The following is a 13,936-nucleotide window of genomic DNA, read 5'->3' as shown; positions in this document are numbered from 1 at the left end:
TTTCTTCTTTTTCCCCCTCAATCTCACAAAGCTTGTTAGACATTTATGAAAGAATAAAGGGTTGAAGTGTATACTCTGAGGTTTTACTTCAAACAACAGAAGGGGAGGGGGAATTTCTGTTCGGTTTGGTTTGGTTGAGTTGGGTTTTATTCATGACAAGTCAAAATAAGAGTTAGGTTGCTATAGAATGACTGTCAAAGTAGATGCAACTTCGTGATTTTAATTGTTTTTCGCGAGGGGCGTGATCGAAGGAAGAGCAGATTGCAGGCAAGCAAGGAAATAGGCTGATATATATTGATTGATATACTTTGCTGAATGACAGATAAACCGAGTCCCACAAATTGATTTGCTAGCATTCTCTGCAGTCCTGTCATTTGAAATATACTCGTACCGTTCAGATCAGATCAGAATCAAACGGATCACATATCCATTCTATATACAAAATCATATTGTCCAATCCTTTTCAAGTAAACTCGGGGAAAAAACAGAATGGAGAGATTGGGGTATCATTTATGTGAATCAAGTTATTCGTGTACAATGAATCGAGAGGAAAGAAATATGGGGGAGATGAGAGGTAGGATGGGTCGACTCTGTACCGATACTAGAAAATAGTTTGTAGAGCTTCTCCTTCAGGCTTGATTCCTCGAGGAGCAGGAGCGATCTATGACAGATATTCAAATCAATTGCGTCAGTAATGAGATAGATACACGACGACACAAGAGATATTAGAGGTGATTCGATTATGTGCACAAAACTCACATTAGCGTTTCTACCAAAAGTGAAACCGACCCAGTTATTTCTATTGCCGATACCCTTTTCTTCAACAGCTTCCACATCTCTTTGTTTCTTGAAGACTTCGGCGTATTTAGCCATATCTTCAGGACTTGAGAAAGAATCAAAGTATCCTACATCCGTCTCGCCATCTAACACAGGAACAAATGGAGCGTCTATTTGTCTCAGGGATTTGAATGGTAATGAAGAGAAGAATGGTAACGATTGAACTTCATCAAGAGTCGTAATTCGATCTTTTGGATTGGCGATTAATCTTGTGACTGCGTCCCAAGCTACATCCGTAAGGTTAAATATCAAATCTTCAGGTCGATCATATACTGGTCTTCTCAAGACTCTTGTCCAGTTTTTGAGGTTCGCCCAGGTTTCTTCTGGGGTGGATCCGGAAAAGGGTGGGAATCCACATAAGAATTCAAACAAGATACAACCAAGAGACCAGTAATCGGCAGAATAAGTGTATGTCTTTCCCCGGAGAACCTCAGGTGGCATATAATCAGGAGAACCGACTACAGAGTCGGCATATCGAGGTTCCGCCATTCGGATACTTCTGTAAATTGTCCTTCGTTCAAGAGTAGATCGGAAGACAAGTTCCTCATCTTTGACTTGGTCGAGCTACCGATCAGATAGTAAGCTTATTTTTCCAGGAGTTTACAGAGACGAACGGCTCACCTTTTGCTTCATCTGATCGATTTTCGCGGGGTTCAAGGAACCAGTAGCAAGACCGAAATCGGTGAGTTTGACATGACCTGTACCGTCTACTAAGAAGTTCTTTGTATATACGATTGTCAGTTGGCGTTTCGAAAAATTGGCCATGATCGATACTACGCACCTCAGGTTTCAAGTCTCGATGGATATAACCTAACTTATGTAGTTCGTTCACACCCATGAACATCTCTGCTGCGTAGAATCTTGCGTGTTCTTCTTTGAGCACACCAGAGTTGTTCAATAAAGTTCGGAAATCACCACCTGGTACATATTCCTACGTTCATTCAATCTAATCAGCGTCCTATAGGTAGTGGGGAAAGACATCAACTCACCATTGCTAGATAGACATGCTCTGTGTCTTGGAAGGCATATAACAATCTGACCAACCAAGGAGTCTTCACAGCAGTCAAGATATCTCTTTCTACCAGGACATGCTTGACTTCATCCATTTTAGCCAAAGTACCTTTTCGCATCTTCTTCAGAGCGCAAACTTCGTTCGTGTCCGCTTTTCTAGCAAGGTAGACCGAACCGTATCCACCTTGACCAACTTGAGCGATGATTCGGAATTGATCAACTCTAAGCTTTGTCCTTCTCTTTCGTAATAAGACTCTCTCTCGACCGTTGTAAGATGAGACTTCTTTTTGCAATTCAGGTCCAGATACCTATTGACGCTCCATCATCAGCTAGACTTCTACCCTTATGGATGGTAGACTTACACCTCGTTGAGTGGTATCGACTTTAAAGTTCTCAAGACGCTTCTTCCTGTTAGCGATGTATCCGAGCAAATCGACTGGAGATAGACCTGCATCAGCTTGGCCTAGCACATAAGGACCATTTATCAAGACTCGATTGGCTCACAATAGTAATCCAAAAAGTCTACGAGAACGAATAGCGCGTCAGTCAATATCTTCCCGAATGGTAAGTCTTAATCACACTGACAGATTTGAGCTACAGTAGCTTTCCTTTTCATTTCAGCTGATTCGACCAACTCCCTTTCCCATAGTTGAAGACCTCGTTCTTTTTCATGCTTCGTTTCAGGTCTTTGAGTCTTCATGTAAACATCTTCGTTATATGCACCCCTTTGAATCGCGTAAGGATTGGTAGGTGCTTGTCCCTGAACACCTCTGTGAGGTTGTGCAATTTGATGTTGATGTTGAGCGATTGGTGCGGTTGGGGCTGAAGCAAGTTGTTTCAACATAGCAGGATTGATCGTGTTTTTCATTGTTTGCATATGAATGTCATCTGACTCAGGGATATATTGTCTATGATCATGTCCATGAGACTGGGCATCTCTAGTCGAATTCGCTTGGACCGCTTGACCGATACCGTTTCCGTGAGTGGTGTGATATGCTTGACCTGGATGGGGAGCAATAGGAGCAGGAGCAGTTTTGTTCACTTTAACAGGAGTAGTGGGTGCACCTTGTTGAGATTGAGAGAAGAGGAAAGAGAGGTAATTTGATCTTTCTTTCTCTGGAGGTGGATTTTGACCATTATTACCATTTGAAGTTGGAGCAGGAACGTTCTCCTTGCTACCACTGGCAACGAACGTTGATCTTGAAGATGGATTGGAGGCGACTGGAATTTTGGAAGGTGACGATTGAGCTGCTGTGGTAGATTGTGATTTGATATGAGAGGATCTGGAAGTTGATTTGGAATTAGGTGTAGAAGGTGTGGTGGTATTATTGGTGATGGTGTTGGATGAAGGTGAAGGAGGGGCTTGTTGTTGGTTTGTTGATTTCAAAACGCGTGAAAACATCTTTTGATATAACAATCTACTGATTAAATCAAGATTCAAATGATAAGGTCTGTTGAAGTCCAACAGTTCTATCCACTTTGTAAGAGGATCAATAGCAAGTATGAGATTGTACACACTACTGGATACAAGGGGCGATGATAGATTCTACGATTGTTGTTATCATCACCTCGTCGTGTTTTTTTTTATGCCATGAATTAGAGTTGAACGGGGTAGAATAGATCATTCAACGTAACGCGACTGACTTTTGTTTACATAAACAACTCTTTATCTGATCCCTCCATTCTTTTTGAGTTTCATCGCAGAGCTTTGTCACTCACTTTGCACATTTGTATGCATAAGAGTAGATCCATCATTGCTCAGAGCATGATGCTCTGATGCATAGGTGAAGCGAAAATGAGATACATGGAGAAGAGAGACTAGCTGAACCTCGGAAAGATAGAAAGTCTGACGAAGAGAAGGAGGCGGTTTTTGTGATACCTTGTATCGCACCCCACAATGAAGATTTCATGTGGAATATCCGATCGATAAATTGTACATGCATGCCATTCCTCTGAGTCCTTTCGACGCTCAAGCTATAGTAAGTCGCTACGAGTAGGTATCACAGAGGTCCTCGTTGCTGAGACTGCCAATCCTGGGGATACATTTACATAGAACAACCTCGCAGGGGACATTTGAAGTTATACCGGGATAAATACCAATAAACTCACTTTTATTATATTGATATCTGAAAACCACGCGCGTCGTACTTTACAAACAGTTGACGAGAACCAAACACGCGAAAACAGATAAACATGAAAATTACAATCAGCAATAGATACTCATGATTTCATTTTTAACTTTGAATACTGCTCATCGATATCTTAATACGTATCAAGGATCAAGGATCAAGGATCAAGGATCAAGTATCAAGACCTCAAGGGTAAACACAAAGATGCCACCTACAGCATACCTGGCTCCACCGAGACCGATATCATTACAAGCGATTTTGGACGAAAGTTCATCGAACAGTGTTTCTCCTTCTATAGACTTGCAATGGGAACCATTCCAAAGACATGTAGAGGCTTTCTTGACTGCCGTAAGTCCGATTCTCTCTTCGCCTGCTGTCTTGTATGAGGTGCGAATGTCCAAAATGATGGGAACGGTCTGATGACTTTCTGTCTAGGTTGACTCATACACGCTAGCTGCAAGAACGGAAATAGCTGCTAGAGCGACTGATCATGTCGTTACTATGAGAGAACTGAAAGCTGAAACAGAAGAGATGGAAAGAAGAATACAACTTGAAAGAGAAAGAGAAGGTGACATGTTATCTAGTGAGTTGATTATATCTGTTCCCACATTAGTGCAGTATATGCAAATCATTATTTGACCAATCTTTCTTTTTTTAGCGCTGGAATCGGAACGACATACATTATCAGATCTGACTTCATCGCTTACACACCTCCAATCGTCCCTCCAAAAAGTCAAAGATCAATCATCAAATCTAGAGTCGGAATTGAGTTCATTGAGGAAGGAAGTCAAATCTGATCGAAGTGAAAAAGAAAGACAGAGTAAAATGTTAGATGACATGAGACAGAGAGATGATGTAGAATTAAGAGAATTGGAAGAAAGTATAGGATGGAAAGTTGATGGTATAAGAGGTGCGTAAAAAGCTATATATCAAATAATATCGACTTTGCTGATATATTCATGTGGTTCATAGAGGACCTCTTACTCATGCGTTTCACTCTTCTCGACGCATCAGATCCATCAAAGGAATTCTCCATCTTGATCGATGTTTCAAAACAGGATTACTCAGGTAAATTCGTTTATCCAGTACCACCGTTCAATCTCCAAAAATATGAGCTTATATGCGTTTTTGTAGTACCAAATTGCGATCCACCTTTACCTACTTTACCTGATTTGGTACGTCAGCTAAATCACGATAGAGAATTTTACATATTCATCAAACGAGGTATGTTGACTCGCTATAAGAATGCGAGTTTGCGGCTAATGTTACGTTGGTTGGGTATAGTTCGAAAAGCGTTCAGAGCATTGATACCTAATCCTGCGCCATCAACGAAATTCGATGATCTCTCTGGTCCAGGTCTAGGTCTACGAACGCCAGCAGTCGGAAATAGAGTTATATCAGCTACTACTCCAGCCGCAAGGGAAGGTATAGTTGATGCGAGTGCAATGGAAAGTTTGAGCTTGGTCAAGTAACAATCCATGTCTTAGAATGAGAACCCGGGTTATACAACGCAGGATTCAGGAATAGATGTTGGTTTTTTTTTGCTTGGTTATCGAAGCTTACATTGATTAATTACTACTGGATACGATATGGGGATATCCAATAAAATAATGGATTTCTGTATATGGATATATCCTTTTGACTCTTTCGAGGGAAAATGGACTGTTTTAGGGTTTTTCATTTTCTCAAGTTATGTGTAAATCTATGCAACACGTTGTATGTTACAGTCATCTCGCCAACGAGACAAGTCTGTGACTCTGACTCGATACTGAACATCGATATTCCAGATAAAATGCATACATGGTGTGCTATATGGAGAAATGTCATTTGGTTTTTGGCATAAAGAGGATCTCGTGTACTGCCTAGCAAGGCCTAGCAATAATATGGTGTTATTGTACAATATAATTACATTTTGACACATCCGTCCAACTAGATCTACCTGGCAATGAATAACTCCAAGAGATTTGGGCCTAGAATGGATGATTGAGGGAATGTTTATTCATGTTTTTTGGATTGGCATAATGATAGATTGAAATTCAAGAACTTCTCAGTCTATCCAAAGCCTGAATTCCCAATTTCCAAAATCAATATCAGTCAGTTATCCTTATCTAATACGCTGTAAAATCAAAACCCAAATCCAGATCCAAGTCCAACAATTCATATCAACTCACAGGGAATTCAGCTCTATGTTTAGCATCTGTGATATTCGAATACGTTAACCCTTGATCATCAATATCCATCAATCCTTTAACGTTATTATCTAAACTTGAATTCGAAATTGATTTCTCGAAATCGTGCGAGGGATTGTTACCATCGTCATCATCCTCCTCATCATCAACTTGGATACTGTTTTCATCTCGATTTGCAGTTTCATTTCCTCTAGTTGCTTTTTCGGAAAAATGGTCTCCGTTTTCAATATCGTTTTCTGTTTCAGATCTTTCTGCTACTTGACTAAGTGGTATTTCACTCATTTCAGAGAATGAATCCAGCTCCGAAGCAGAATCAGCATCAGAATGAGAACAACTCCTATTTGAAGACGCAGTCGCCGCATCTTCCCTTCCGAATATATCTTCTTCCGAAGAAGAAAAGGATTCAGAAGACGATTCTTGACTTGGTATTATATTGATAGTTGGAATTGGTCCAATCGAACTGTTAATCTCATTCTCATTCTCAGTCCCTATATCCATCGTATCTTCATCTTGAGATCCTGTTTTCGAAATGTATGGCTTGTCAGTCCTTTTGATACTTCCATTTCCTTTTTCAAGTTTTCTACCTCTTTCCTCTTCTTCATCTCCCGCTTCTTCTTCTTCTTCTTCTTCTTCTTCTGTTGCTATTGCTTCTGATAGGTTTTCATCAGACTGAGACTGTGACTGTGATTGAGCTTGCGCATGAGACCAGCCACCCATCATATAAGCTTCGAAAGCTTCTTTGACTCTTTCGCAATAAGCGTTCAACCTTTCTGCACCAATTCGTTCGCATGCGACTCTACGTACACGAGATGCGTGTCGATGAATACGATCTGCCGTTCCAGGTGGAGAAGAATGGAGTGGTTGTGACAGAGCGTGAATCTCTGAAATCACAAGTAGTTCAAGGAAATGTCGGTCCTGTATGTATCAACACGACGTTAATCGGAAAGAATGAAATAGAATTGGAAGTATGAAGTATGAAGTAATCGTTAGCAAAGTATGACAACGTAAAGGTCTTTGGAAATGACTGACTAGTCGAGGAAACCATCCTCTACCTTGTCTTAAAGGAGCTTCTGTCTTTTCCCACTTAGCCCACATTTCAGCGTCAGGCAGTACCTCCTGAAATACATGATGAGAGGCGTTAGCACTCTTGCCATGACAGCATATAGTCTAGGAAAGCGATTGCTTTGAGGTTAAGAGGAATTGGTGGATTCACTCACGGCCATAACAGCTTGTTGTCTAATTTCTTCTTCATAAGTGGAATCGTACATCTCGTAGTTGACTTCTTCTTGCTGCCGTTGTTGTTTTTGCTGTCGTTGGATCTGAGCTGATTCCGCAGGGCTTTCCTTCGAGATATTCGTCTTTGTGATACAAGTGGAAAGTTGAGATTGGTGAATTAGATGAGTTTGAGCTTGAACTGAATAACCGAATAAACAAATAGCTAATCCGTCGTCTAAACTATGTGATTCCGTTTGTACTTGTTTTTGTGAATGTTGTGAAGGCAGCAAGGCTTGTTGTTGCTGTTGCTGCTGCTGCTGTTGCTGCTGCTGCTGCTGCTGTTGTTGTTGTTGTTGTTCTTTGTTAGTTCGTCTGGTGGAGAATATCAATTTAGGTTGGGTAAATTTCATATGGTCTCCTCGTTATTCACTGTCGAAGTCCAAGTCTGAGATATCTTGTTGAAGATAAAACAGTATTATAAAATGATGGTTACCTTATGGGGATTTTTTGGCTGATATGAAGCGGAAGGGGGATCGATCCACTATTCAGTGGAGATTCTGATACTCGTTGAAACGTACAAATGTGAGTGTGGGTATGAGTATGGGAGATCAATACGACTGAGATGTGGTGAGCGATACTTTTTCCCTCTTTTCTTCAAACTTCAAGAGCAATTTTGTCGTTTTAGCTATGATAGCTTTTTCGTCTTTCAAACGATATCAACGATCAACGATCAGTGATCAATGATCAACGGTCTTGTATCCTTGGTTTCGACTCGATGAACGATCCAGTCGCAAAACAATAGTCAATAATAAAAACAGACTCAGAGTGAGATGAGAGAATTCAGATATGATAAAGATCGTTTATCGTAAATATTACTTTAACCAGATTGGGAAAGTGTTTGAAATGATGTTGGGTCGTTTGAACTTTGATATTACATGTATATCCTTTACTTATCCAAGAGGAGATGATGGACAATGGTCGATGAGTCGTTCTTTTGGTTTTGGATGTTGAGTGAAGATTGATAAGGGGTTGAAAGTTCAAAGGTTTGTTTTGGTTTGATCTGGATGGTGGTAAGGTGTTTAGGTTGATCACTGATCATTGAGGATTGAGGATTGAGGATTGAGGGAAAGGGTTAGTAATGGAAAAGGAAGGAGATGAAAGGATCATCCTTTGAAAGGATATCCATTGATCTGCCTAAACTTCATGTAAGTGGGTAGGTGGGTGGGCCAGTAGTGGACCGAGGGAGTCGAGAAGGAGGTAAGTAGTAAAGGAAGGCGAAATATGGAAAGTTCAAGTAGAACGACTTCGGATATCCCCAGGATTGGATGTAATCTGGATAGTGGATGATGAGGGATGGCGAGATGAGAAGGCATGTGACGTATATACTAGCTGGTTACATCGCAAAGACTGAGTTGGGGACGAGCCAGATATGATGATCAGTGATAAAACAATCTGTTTTTCGAGAAAGAATAGGTAAGATTGTTACGCCTGATAATCATGTCATGCATGAAAGAGAGTTTGACTTTGCCTGTAATTTGGTATTGACTTCGTCTTTGGCAACGATGATCGGGAGTGATGCAATGTTTCTTCTTTCATGCGATATACAACATACAACTTACAATTCTATTATATATATATATATATAGTTATATATATCCTTGTGAGTAACTTAATCATCACCTTCATATTCTATATCGCCGTCCATATTCACTCTGCCTTTCCTTATTTTTTCACCTTTTACGCGTAAGAGATCTTCTACAGTTTTCAATTTACCTCCTTCTAGACTTTCCTATTTATTTTACGCAAACGAAAACGAGATAATCAGCATGATGAATTTAAAAATTTGAGCCTGAATTGCAAGAGGCATTGTATGATACTCACACTGAACCATCCTATATGATCTGCTATCAAGTGTCTATTATGGAAAAAAACAAGTTTGTCAACATGATTTCCAGCTTGAATGAATTGATCAACAATCCCTTCCATTCCCCCTTGCAGTCCATTCCACTCCACTCCACGAACGAAAGCTCTCCCCTCGTCACCCCGTTTCCGAACTGGTCCCGTCGTGACTCACCTCGATCTACATTCTGGACACTGAACCAAGACCAATCCTTTCGTATAAGCTCTTTTTGAAAATTCATGTGATGATCGATGTCCACATTCGTTCGCTGTACATGTAAATGTCATTTGTCTATTTGGATATTTTGGTGGTATAATCAATCAGTGAATTCCCCTTATGAGCTATGGATCAGAGAACGTCCTTTCAATGTGAGGATAAAATGAAGTGGATGAGGCTTCGATACGATTATAACTCACAGCCTAGGTTCTATTTGACCAATTGTCTGCTTACCATTACCGTTACCAGAAGAATGATCGCTGGGATTAGGAGCTTCGATTTGTGGGCTGCTCTTCGGTCCTGATCCTGATCCTGATGGAGTAGACGAGTTCCATCGTCTAGGTGATTCATATCGTTTTGACAGTTGATAGAGGGGAGGTAGAATCGAAGTGTTATCTCTATATAGGGATGTACTAGTTCGTAAATGGACACGACTTAAAGAACGTAGACTCTGCGTTGAGCGAAAGAGCGATGAGCGCATAGAAGACATATCTGTTATGAGAGTCGATGTGTAATCTGATTCAACTTGCGTTGAGCGTTGGGCGTTGCGATGCGTGGAATCAGTTGTAAAAATGATCAATTCATGTAATGAATCAAAAAGTTGGGCCAAAACAAATAATAATATTCACTTCGGATGAATTCGATAACATTTAAGATTAACAACTTTTTTTTATAATAAAGAATAAAGTCCCTTTGATCTATTTTGCCACCTACGAGTAATTCTTGTTGTTGTTTTCGATTCACACTTGACCACCTTGTACACTCTCATTTGGGAATTAACAATTGCATAACATCGTATCTCTCTCTCTCATTTCGTATAAGGAAGATGCACGCTCCATTAGGTAACCCCGATAGACAAATTGGTGAGTTCGACTATGACTATAACCATTCCACCATCACACTTTGCCGGACAAACTCGACTTAGCAACGCCTCCTCACGAGATGAAATACAAACCCACTTGTCAACTACCCCAACCTGTTCCGGTCGATTATCAGCATCTGAACAATCCCTTCTTACCTTCATATAGCCTGCGCAGAACTCATCGAGGCTTTCGAAAAATGTCATGCGCAAGGAATGATAGCTCGCATGACCGGACAATGTAATTCGCAAAAAGCAGCTTTATCAATGTGTCTAAGGCAAGAGGTGAGTCAAAAATCAAAAATCAACATTCGGCATCAGCTCTTGATAGATGTGGGGTCATTCTTATTCTTATTCCAGATGGGAGAGAAAGAAACAGTCATATCATCTCTGGTCTCACCGTCACACTCCATGTAGGACAACGCTACTGATCACATCTCTGATTTTATAGAGGAAAGATCGAGAAGCGAGGAATCATGAAGACGCCAAAGCACGTACGCTGAAGAAAAAGCAAGTCTGGCAAGCACTGGAGAAAGAAAAAGCTCAAGAGGGAGTATAGCCTTTGTGCAGTACAGCAGTACAAAAGAGATGTAGAAAAGGACAAAGGAGAATGACAGGATGAACGAGAATCGGTAAGTATCCCTTTACTATCTCATCGTGTTCTTTAATATCTCGCATCCGGCCTTCCTCCCAAACAACCAAAAGACTCCTCATAGAGTTTCTTGTCAATTGTTTGTCTCTTCCAAATGCTTTCTACAATGTATGAGAACGAAAGCTAAATACTCATACACCTGATATACAGTCCGAAATATGAATATAAACAGATTGTACGAACAACAAATTGTAACACCACTCTCACAGGAGAAACCTTTTCAAAGCATCCTGTCACAATCTCGGTATCTCATCGCTACCACACACACTGCTCATATAGCCTCGACTTATCACCCCATGCATATCGTTATAATTTGAAATGCGGCCATGCGACATGAAAGTATTGCATTCATTTCATATATAAAAATTGTCCATATTCAATTTATCTCTCATCTAGCAGATTTAAGCAAGCGTAAGGCATTAAGATTATGTATACTAATCCATTCTGCAAACTGTATCGCGTTCGACAGCTTACAAAGCCATCATCATACCACCTAATACGGCACCTACGGCACCTATCATCCATGAAGCTTTAACATCCATTTTCAACGTGATCGCACCACTTGAACTTCCTGATGATCCTGAAGAAGTAGAAGTGTTGGTCGCTGCTGAACCAGTACAAACTTGACCTTTGATAGAGTTTTGGATGAACACTCTTGGTAATCCAGTTTTAACAGTGACGGCCAAATTACCAGATCCATCAGTTGTAAGTACTTCACACGAAAGTGAATCGACGATCGCTACATTGGCTGACCATCCTGATGATGAAGAAGGGATCGTGACTGATGCGTCGGAAGCCGATGATCCAGAGTTGGAAAGAACGGAGATTAATGGTGTTTTGTTGATGAGGATAGATGATGAAGAAAGGGATGATACGTTCATCTATGAGAAACAATAGAAATCAGCGTGCTGAATCAAACACACCTGTTTGTCGTGCCCGTCGTGTCACTCACTTGAGAAGTGTAGAACGAGGTGGAAGCGTTTCCGGCTGCTTTTCTAGCCATGTTCAAACTGGTAAAGAACTTGTACATGTTGGAAGTCGTATCGTAGTTTGAAGTCCAAAGAGGTTCTCTGTTATCAGGATCGTTTCCACCTGTGAAACCAGCTTCTGAACCGTAGTACCCGTATGGGATACCGTCAGTGACGAATGGGTAAGCGTGAGCGTTCTTGATGAGCTGGGAGTTCAAGTATGGTTAATCAGCAATCAGCTTCCTTAAGATGTAAGAAGCTAGATAGGAGGTTCAGTGTACTCACAGAGGCGTCTGTAACTGTAGATTCGAATCTTGCGTTATCGTGATTGTTCAAGAAGTTACCGAGTAAAGTAGGATCTGAGAAACTTGATTTTATAGTTTGCGTCATTGCGATTAATTCTGATAAATCACCCGAAGTTTGATTGAAGGCTCTTGTCAAAGGGTAATAAGCAGGATAATTGAATGGGTTTACTTTTCCATCACTTTGATATGCACCGACATAAGTGGCATCACCGTTCAAAACTTCACCTTGATTAAATACGTTTGCCGAAGAAACGAAATTTGGCCAAAAAGTTTTAGGAACATGTTTGACTGTATCGATTCTGATTGCATCCAAAGTATAATTTGAGACTAATTCTTGAATCCAGTTATTCCAATAAGATGAAACTGTTGTTGAGTCAGTGTTTAAATCAGGTAAAGCGACTGATGAATCACCTAACCAACAATCTTCAACTTGAGTTTGATTCGTATAATCTGTTATCCAACAGAATGGATGATAATCATCAGAAGTTGAGAATGGTCCATAAGCTGAATCAGGTTGAAACGTAGAAGATGAAGTGGCTGCTACATGGTTAATGACAACATCAACCATGAGATACATGCCTTTAGAATGTAAATTAGTTGAAAGCGTTTTTAAATCATCCGCAGAACCATAATTTGAATTTAATGTGTTGGGATCTAATGTCCAATATCCATGATACGCTTCACCTTCACCTGTTGTACCGCCAATGTTAGATACGACGGGTGATATCCAGACTGTATCAAATCCCATTCCCTGTATATAATCTAATTTGTCACTGATGGCAGACCAAGTTCCACCACAGTATTTTCGTTCGGATGCGGTGCATGTCGAAGTGACAGAAGAGTTTCGAGCAAATCGATCGGTGACTAATTGGTACACAGAAGCCGATCGTGCGGATGATTCGTCCAAAGCGAATATGGATGGGATGGAAGCGAGAAGGGGAAGTAAAGCGACGAGCGTTGTGGAAGCTGACGAGAACATGTTGTGATGAGTGATGTGTGATCAGTTGGTTTCAAGTGATTGTGATTGTAATCGTTGTCTCTAATTCGTGTTTGTGCGATCTTATGCTGTGAAGAGACTGTAGGTCGATATTTTGGGGAGAGGACGTATGATTTTGAGTCAAAAGTATGTCGTTTATGTAGGAACCGGTCGGAGCGAGCGGTGTAAGTGGAGTATGGTGAATGCCAAGAACATTCGATGGACGGAAGCAAGGAAAAAGAGAGAGAGAGAGAGAAAGAACAGACGGAGCAATCCGAAGGTGGATAGTGGATGGTGAGACATTGCGAAAATACCAAGGCAAAGATTGTGAGAGTGGGAAGATTAGATCGTACACAGATTCAAAGGAGAGGGAGAGCGAAAGAAAGAGCGGAGATGTAAGAGCAGTGTTATTCAAAGGTCAGCGTTTGTTGTGGCTTATCCTTTGACACAGACTGACACAGATGAAGGGATCTCATAGGCAGGAACGGAAATGGGTGGATAGGTGGATATATACTCACGCGTCAAGAAGCACTTATTGGTTTGACAGACAGATACGATGTGAAAAAGAACGGAATGGAAACTGTAGAAGAAAAGTGCTGTTCCCAAGTCAATGAGTGAGTGGATGTGAGTATTCTTCAAGAATCAAACAATGACAAGTATGTCGGGTGGTGTTGAGATC

At 40.8% G+C, this 13,936-nt stretch overlaps 6 protein-coding genes across 6 annotated transcripts; 2 read left to right on the top strand and 4 right to left on the bottom strand.

Moving 5' to 3' along the window:
• Positions 1 to 601: 601 nt before the first annotated feature.
• IL334_005377 (uncharacterized protein) lies at positions 602 to 3,250 on the bottom strand (the record flags this gene model as incomplete). Its single annotated transcript, XM_062937090.1, has 8 exons — positions 602 to 661; positions 760 to 1,401; positions 1,459 to 1,557; positions 1,619 to 1,768; positions 1,827 to 2,156; positions 2,211 to 2,284; positions 2,353 to 2,370; positions 2,434 to 3,250. 8 exons carry the CDS (start codon positions 3,248 to 3,250, stop codon positions 602 to 604), a joined length of 2,190 nt encoding a protein of 729 aa, XP_062793141.1.
• Positions 3,251 to 4,181: 931 nt separating this feature from the next.
• On the top strand, positions 4,182 to 5,449 carry IL334_005376 (uncharacterized protein; the record flags this gene model as incomplete). The annotated part of the gene is made up of 6 exons (XM_062937089.1): positions 4,182 to 4,325; positions 4,413 to 4,560; positions 4,636 to 4,887; positions 4,950 to 5,045; positions 5,112 to 5,201; positions 5,262 to 5,449. The coding sequence occupies 6 exons, from the start codon at positions 4,182 to 4,184 to the stop codon at positions 5,447 to 5,449; spliced, it is 918 nt and encodes a 305-aa protein (XP_062793140.1).
• Positions 5,450 to 6,013: 564 nt separating this feature from the next.
• Positions 6,014 to 7,791, bottom strand: IL334_005375 (uncharacterized protein; the record flags this gene model as incomplete). Its single annotated transcript, XM_062937088.1, has 4 exons — positions 6,014 to 6,040; positions 6,149 to 7,081; positions 7,196 to 7,282; positions 7,384 to 7,791. The coding sequence occupies 4 exons, from the start codon at positions 7,789 to 7,791 to the stop codon at positions 6,014 to 6,016; spliced, it is 1,455 nt and encodes a 484-aa protein (XP_062793139.1).
• Positions 7,792 to 9,050: 1,259 nt separating this feature from the next.
• IL334_005374 (uncharacterized protein) lies at positions 9,051 to 9,987 on the bottom strand (the record flags this gene model as incomplete). The annotated part of the gene is made up of 4 exons (XM_062937087.1): positions 9,051 to 9,170; positions 9,263 to 9,296; positions 9,456 to 9,572; positions 9,698 to 9,987. The coding sequence occupies 4 exons, from the start codon at positions 9,985 to 9,987 to the stop codon at positions 9,051 to 9,053; spliced, it is 561 nt and encodes a 186-aa protein (XP_062793138.1).
• Positions 9,988 to 10,323: 336 nt separating this feature from the next.
• On the top strand, positions 10,324 to 10,915 carry IL334_005373 (uncharacterized protein; the record flags this gene model as incomplete). Its single annotated transcript, XM_062937086.1, has 3 exons — positions 10,324 to 10,360; positions 10,526 to 10,641; positions 10,808 to 10,915. The coding sequence occupies 3 exons, from the start codon at positions 10,324 to 10,326 to the stop codon at positions 10,913 to 10,915; spliced, it is 261 nt and encodes an 86-aa protein (XP_062793137.1).
• A 563-nt stretch (positions 10,916 to 11,478) lies between these two features.
• On the bottom strand, positions 11,479 to 13,260 carry IL334_005372 (uncharacterized protein; the record flags this gene model as incomplete). The annotated part of the gene is made up of 3 exons (XM_062937085.1): positions 11,479 to 11,889; positions 11,961 to 12,182; positions 12,262 to 13,260. The coding sequence occupies 3 exons, from the start codon at positions 13,258 to 13,260 to the stop codon at positions 11,479 to 11,481; spliced, it is 1,632 nt and encodes a 543-aa protein (XP_062793136.1).
• Positions 13,261 to 13,936: the final 676 nt, after the last annotated feature.

Source organism: Kwoniella shivajii, chromosome 7 (genome assembly GCF_035658355.1).
Source record: "Kwoniella shivajii chromosome 7, complete sequence".
In the NCBI taxonomy this organism is placed as follows: domain Eukaryota; kingdom Fungi; phylum Basidiomycota; class Tremellomycetes; order Tremellales; family Cryptococcaceae; genus Kwoniella; species Kwoniella shivajii.
Note: the sequence above shows the minus strand (reverse complement) of the source record. Positions and strands in the feature narration are given on the sequence as shown.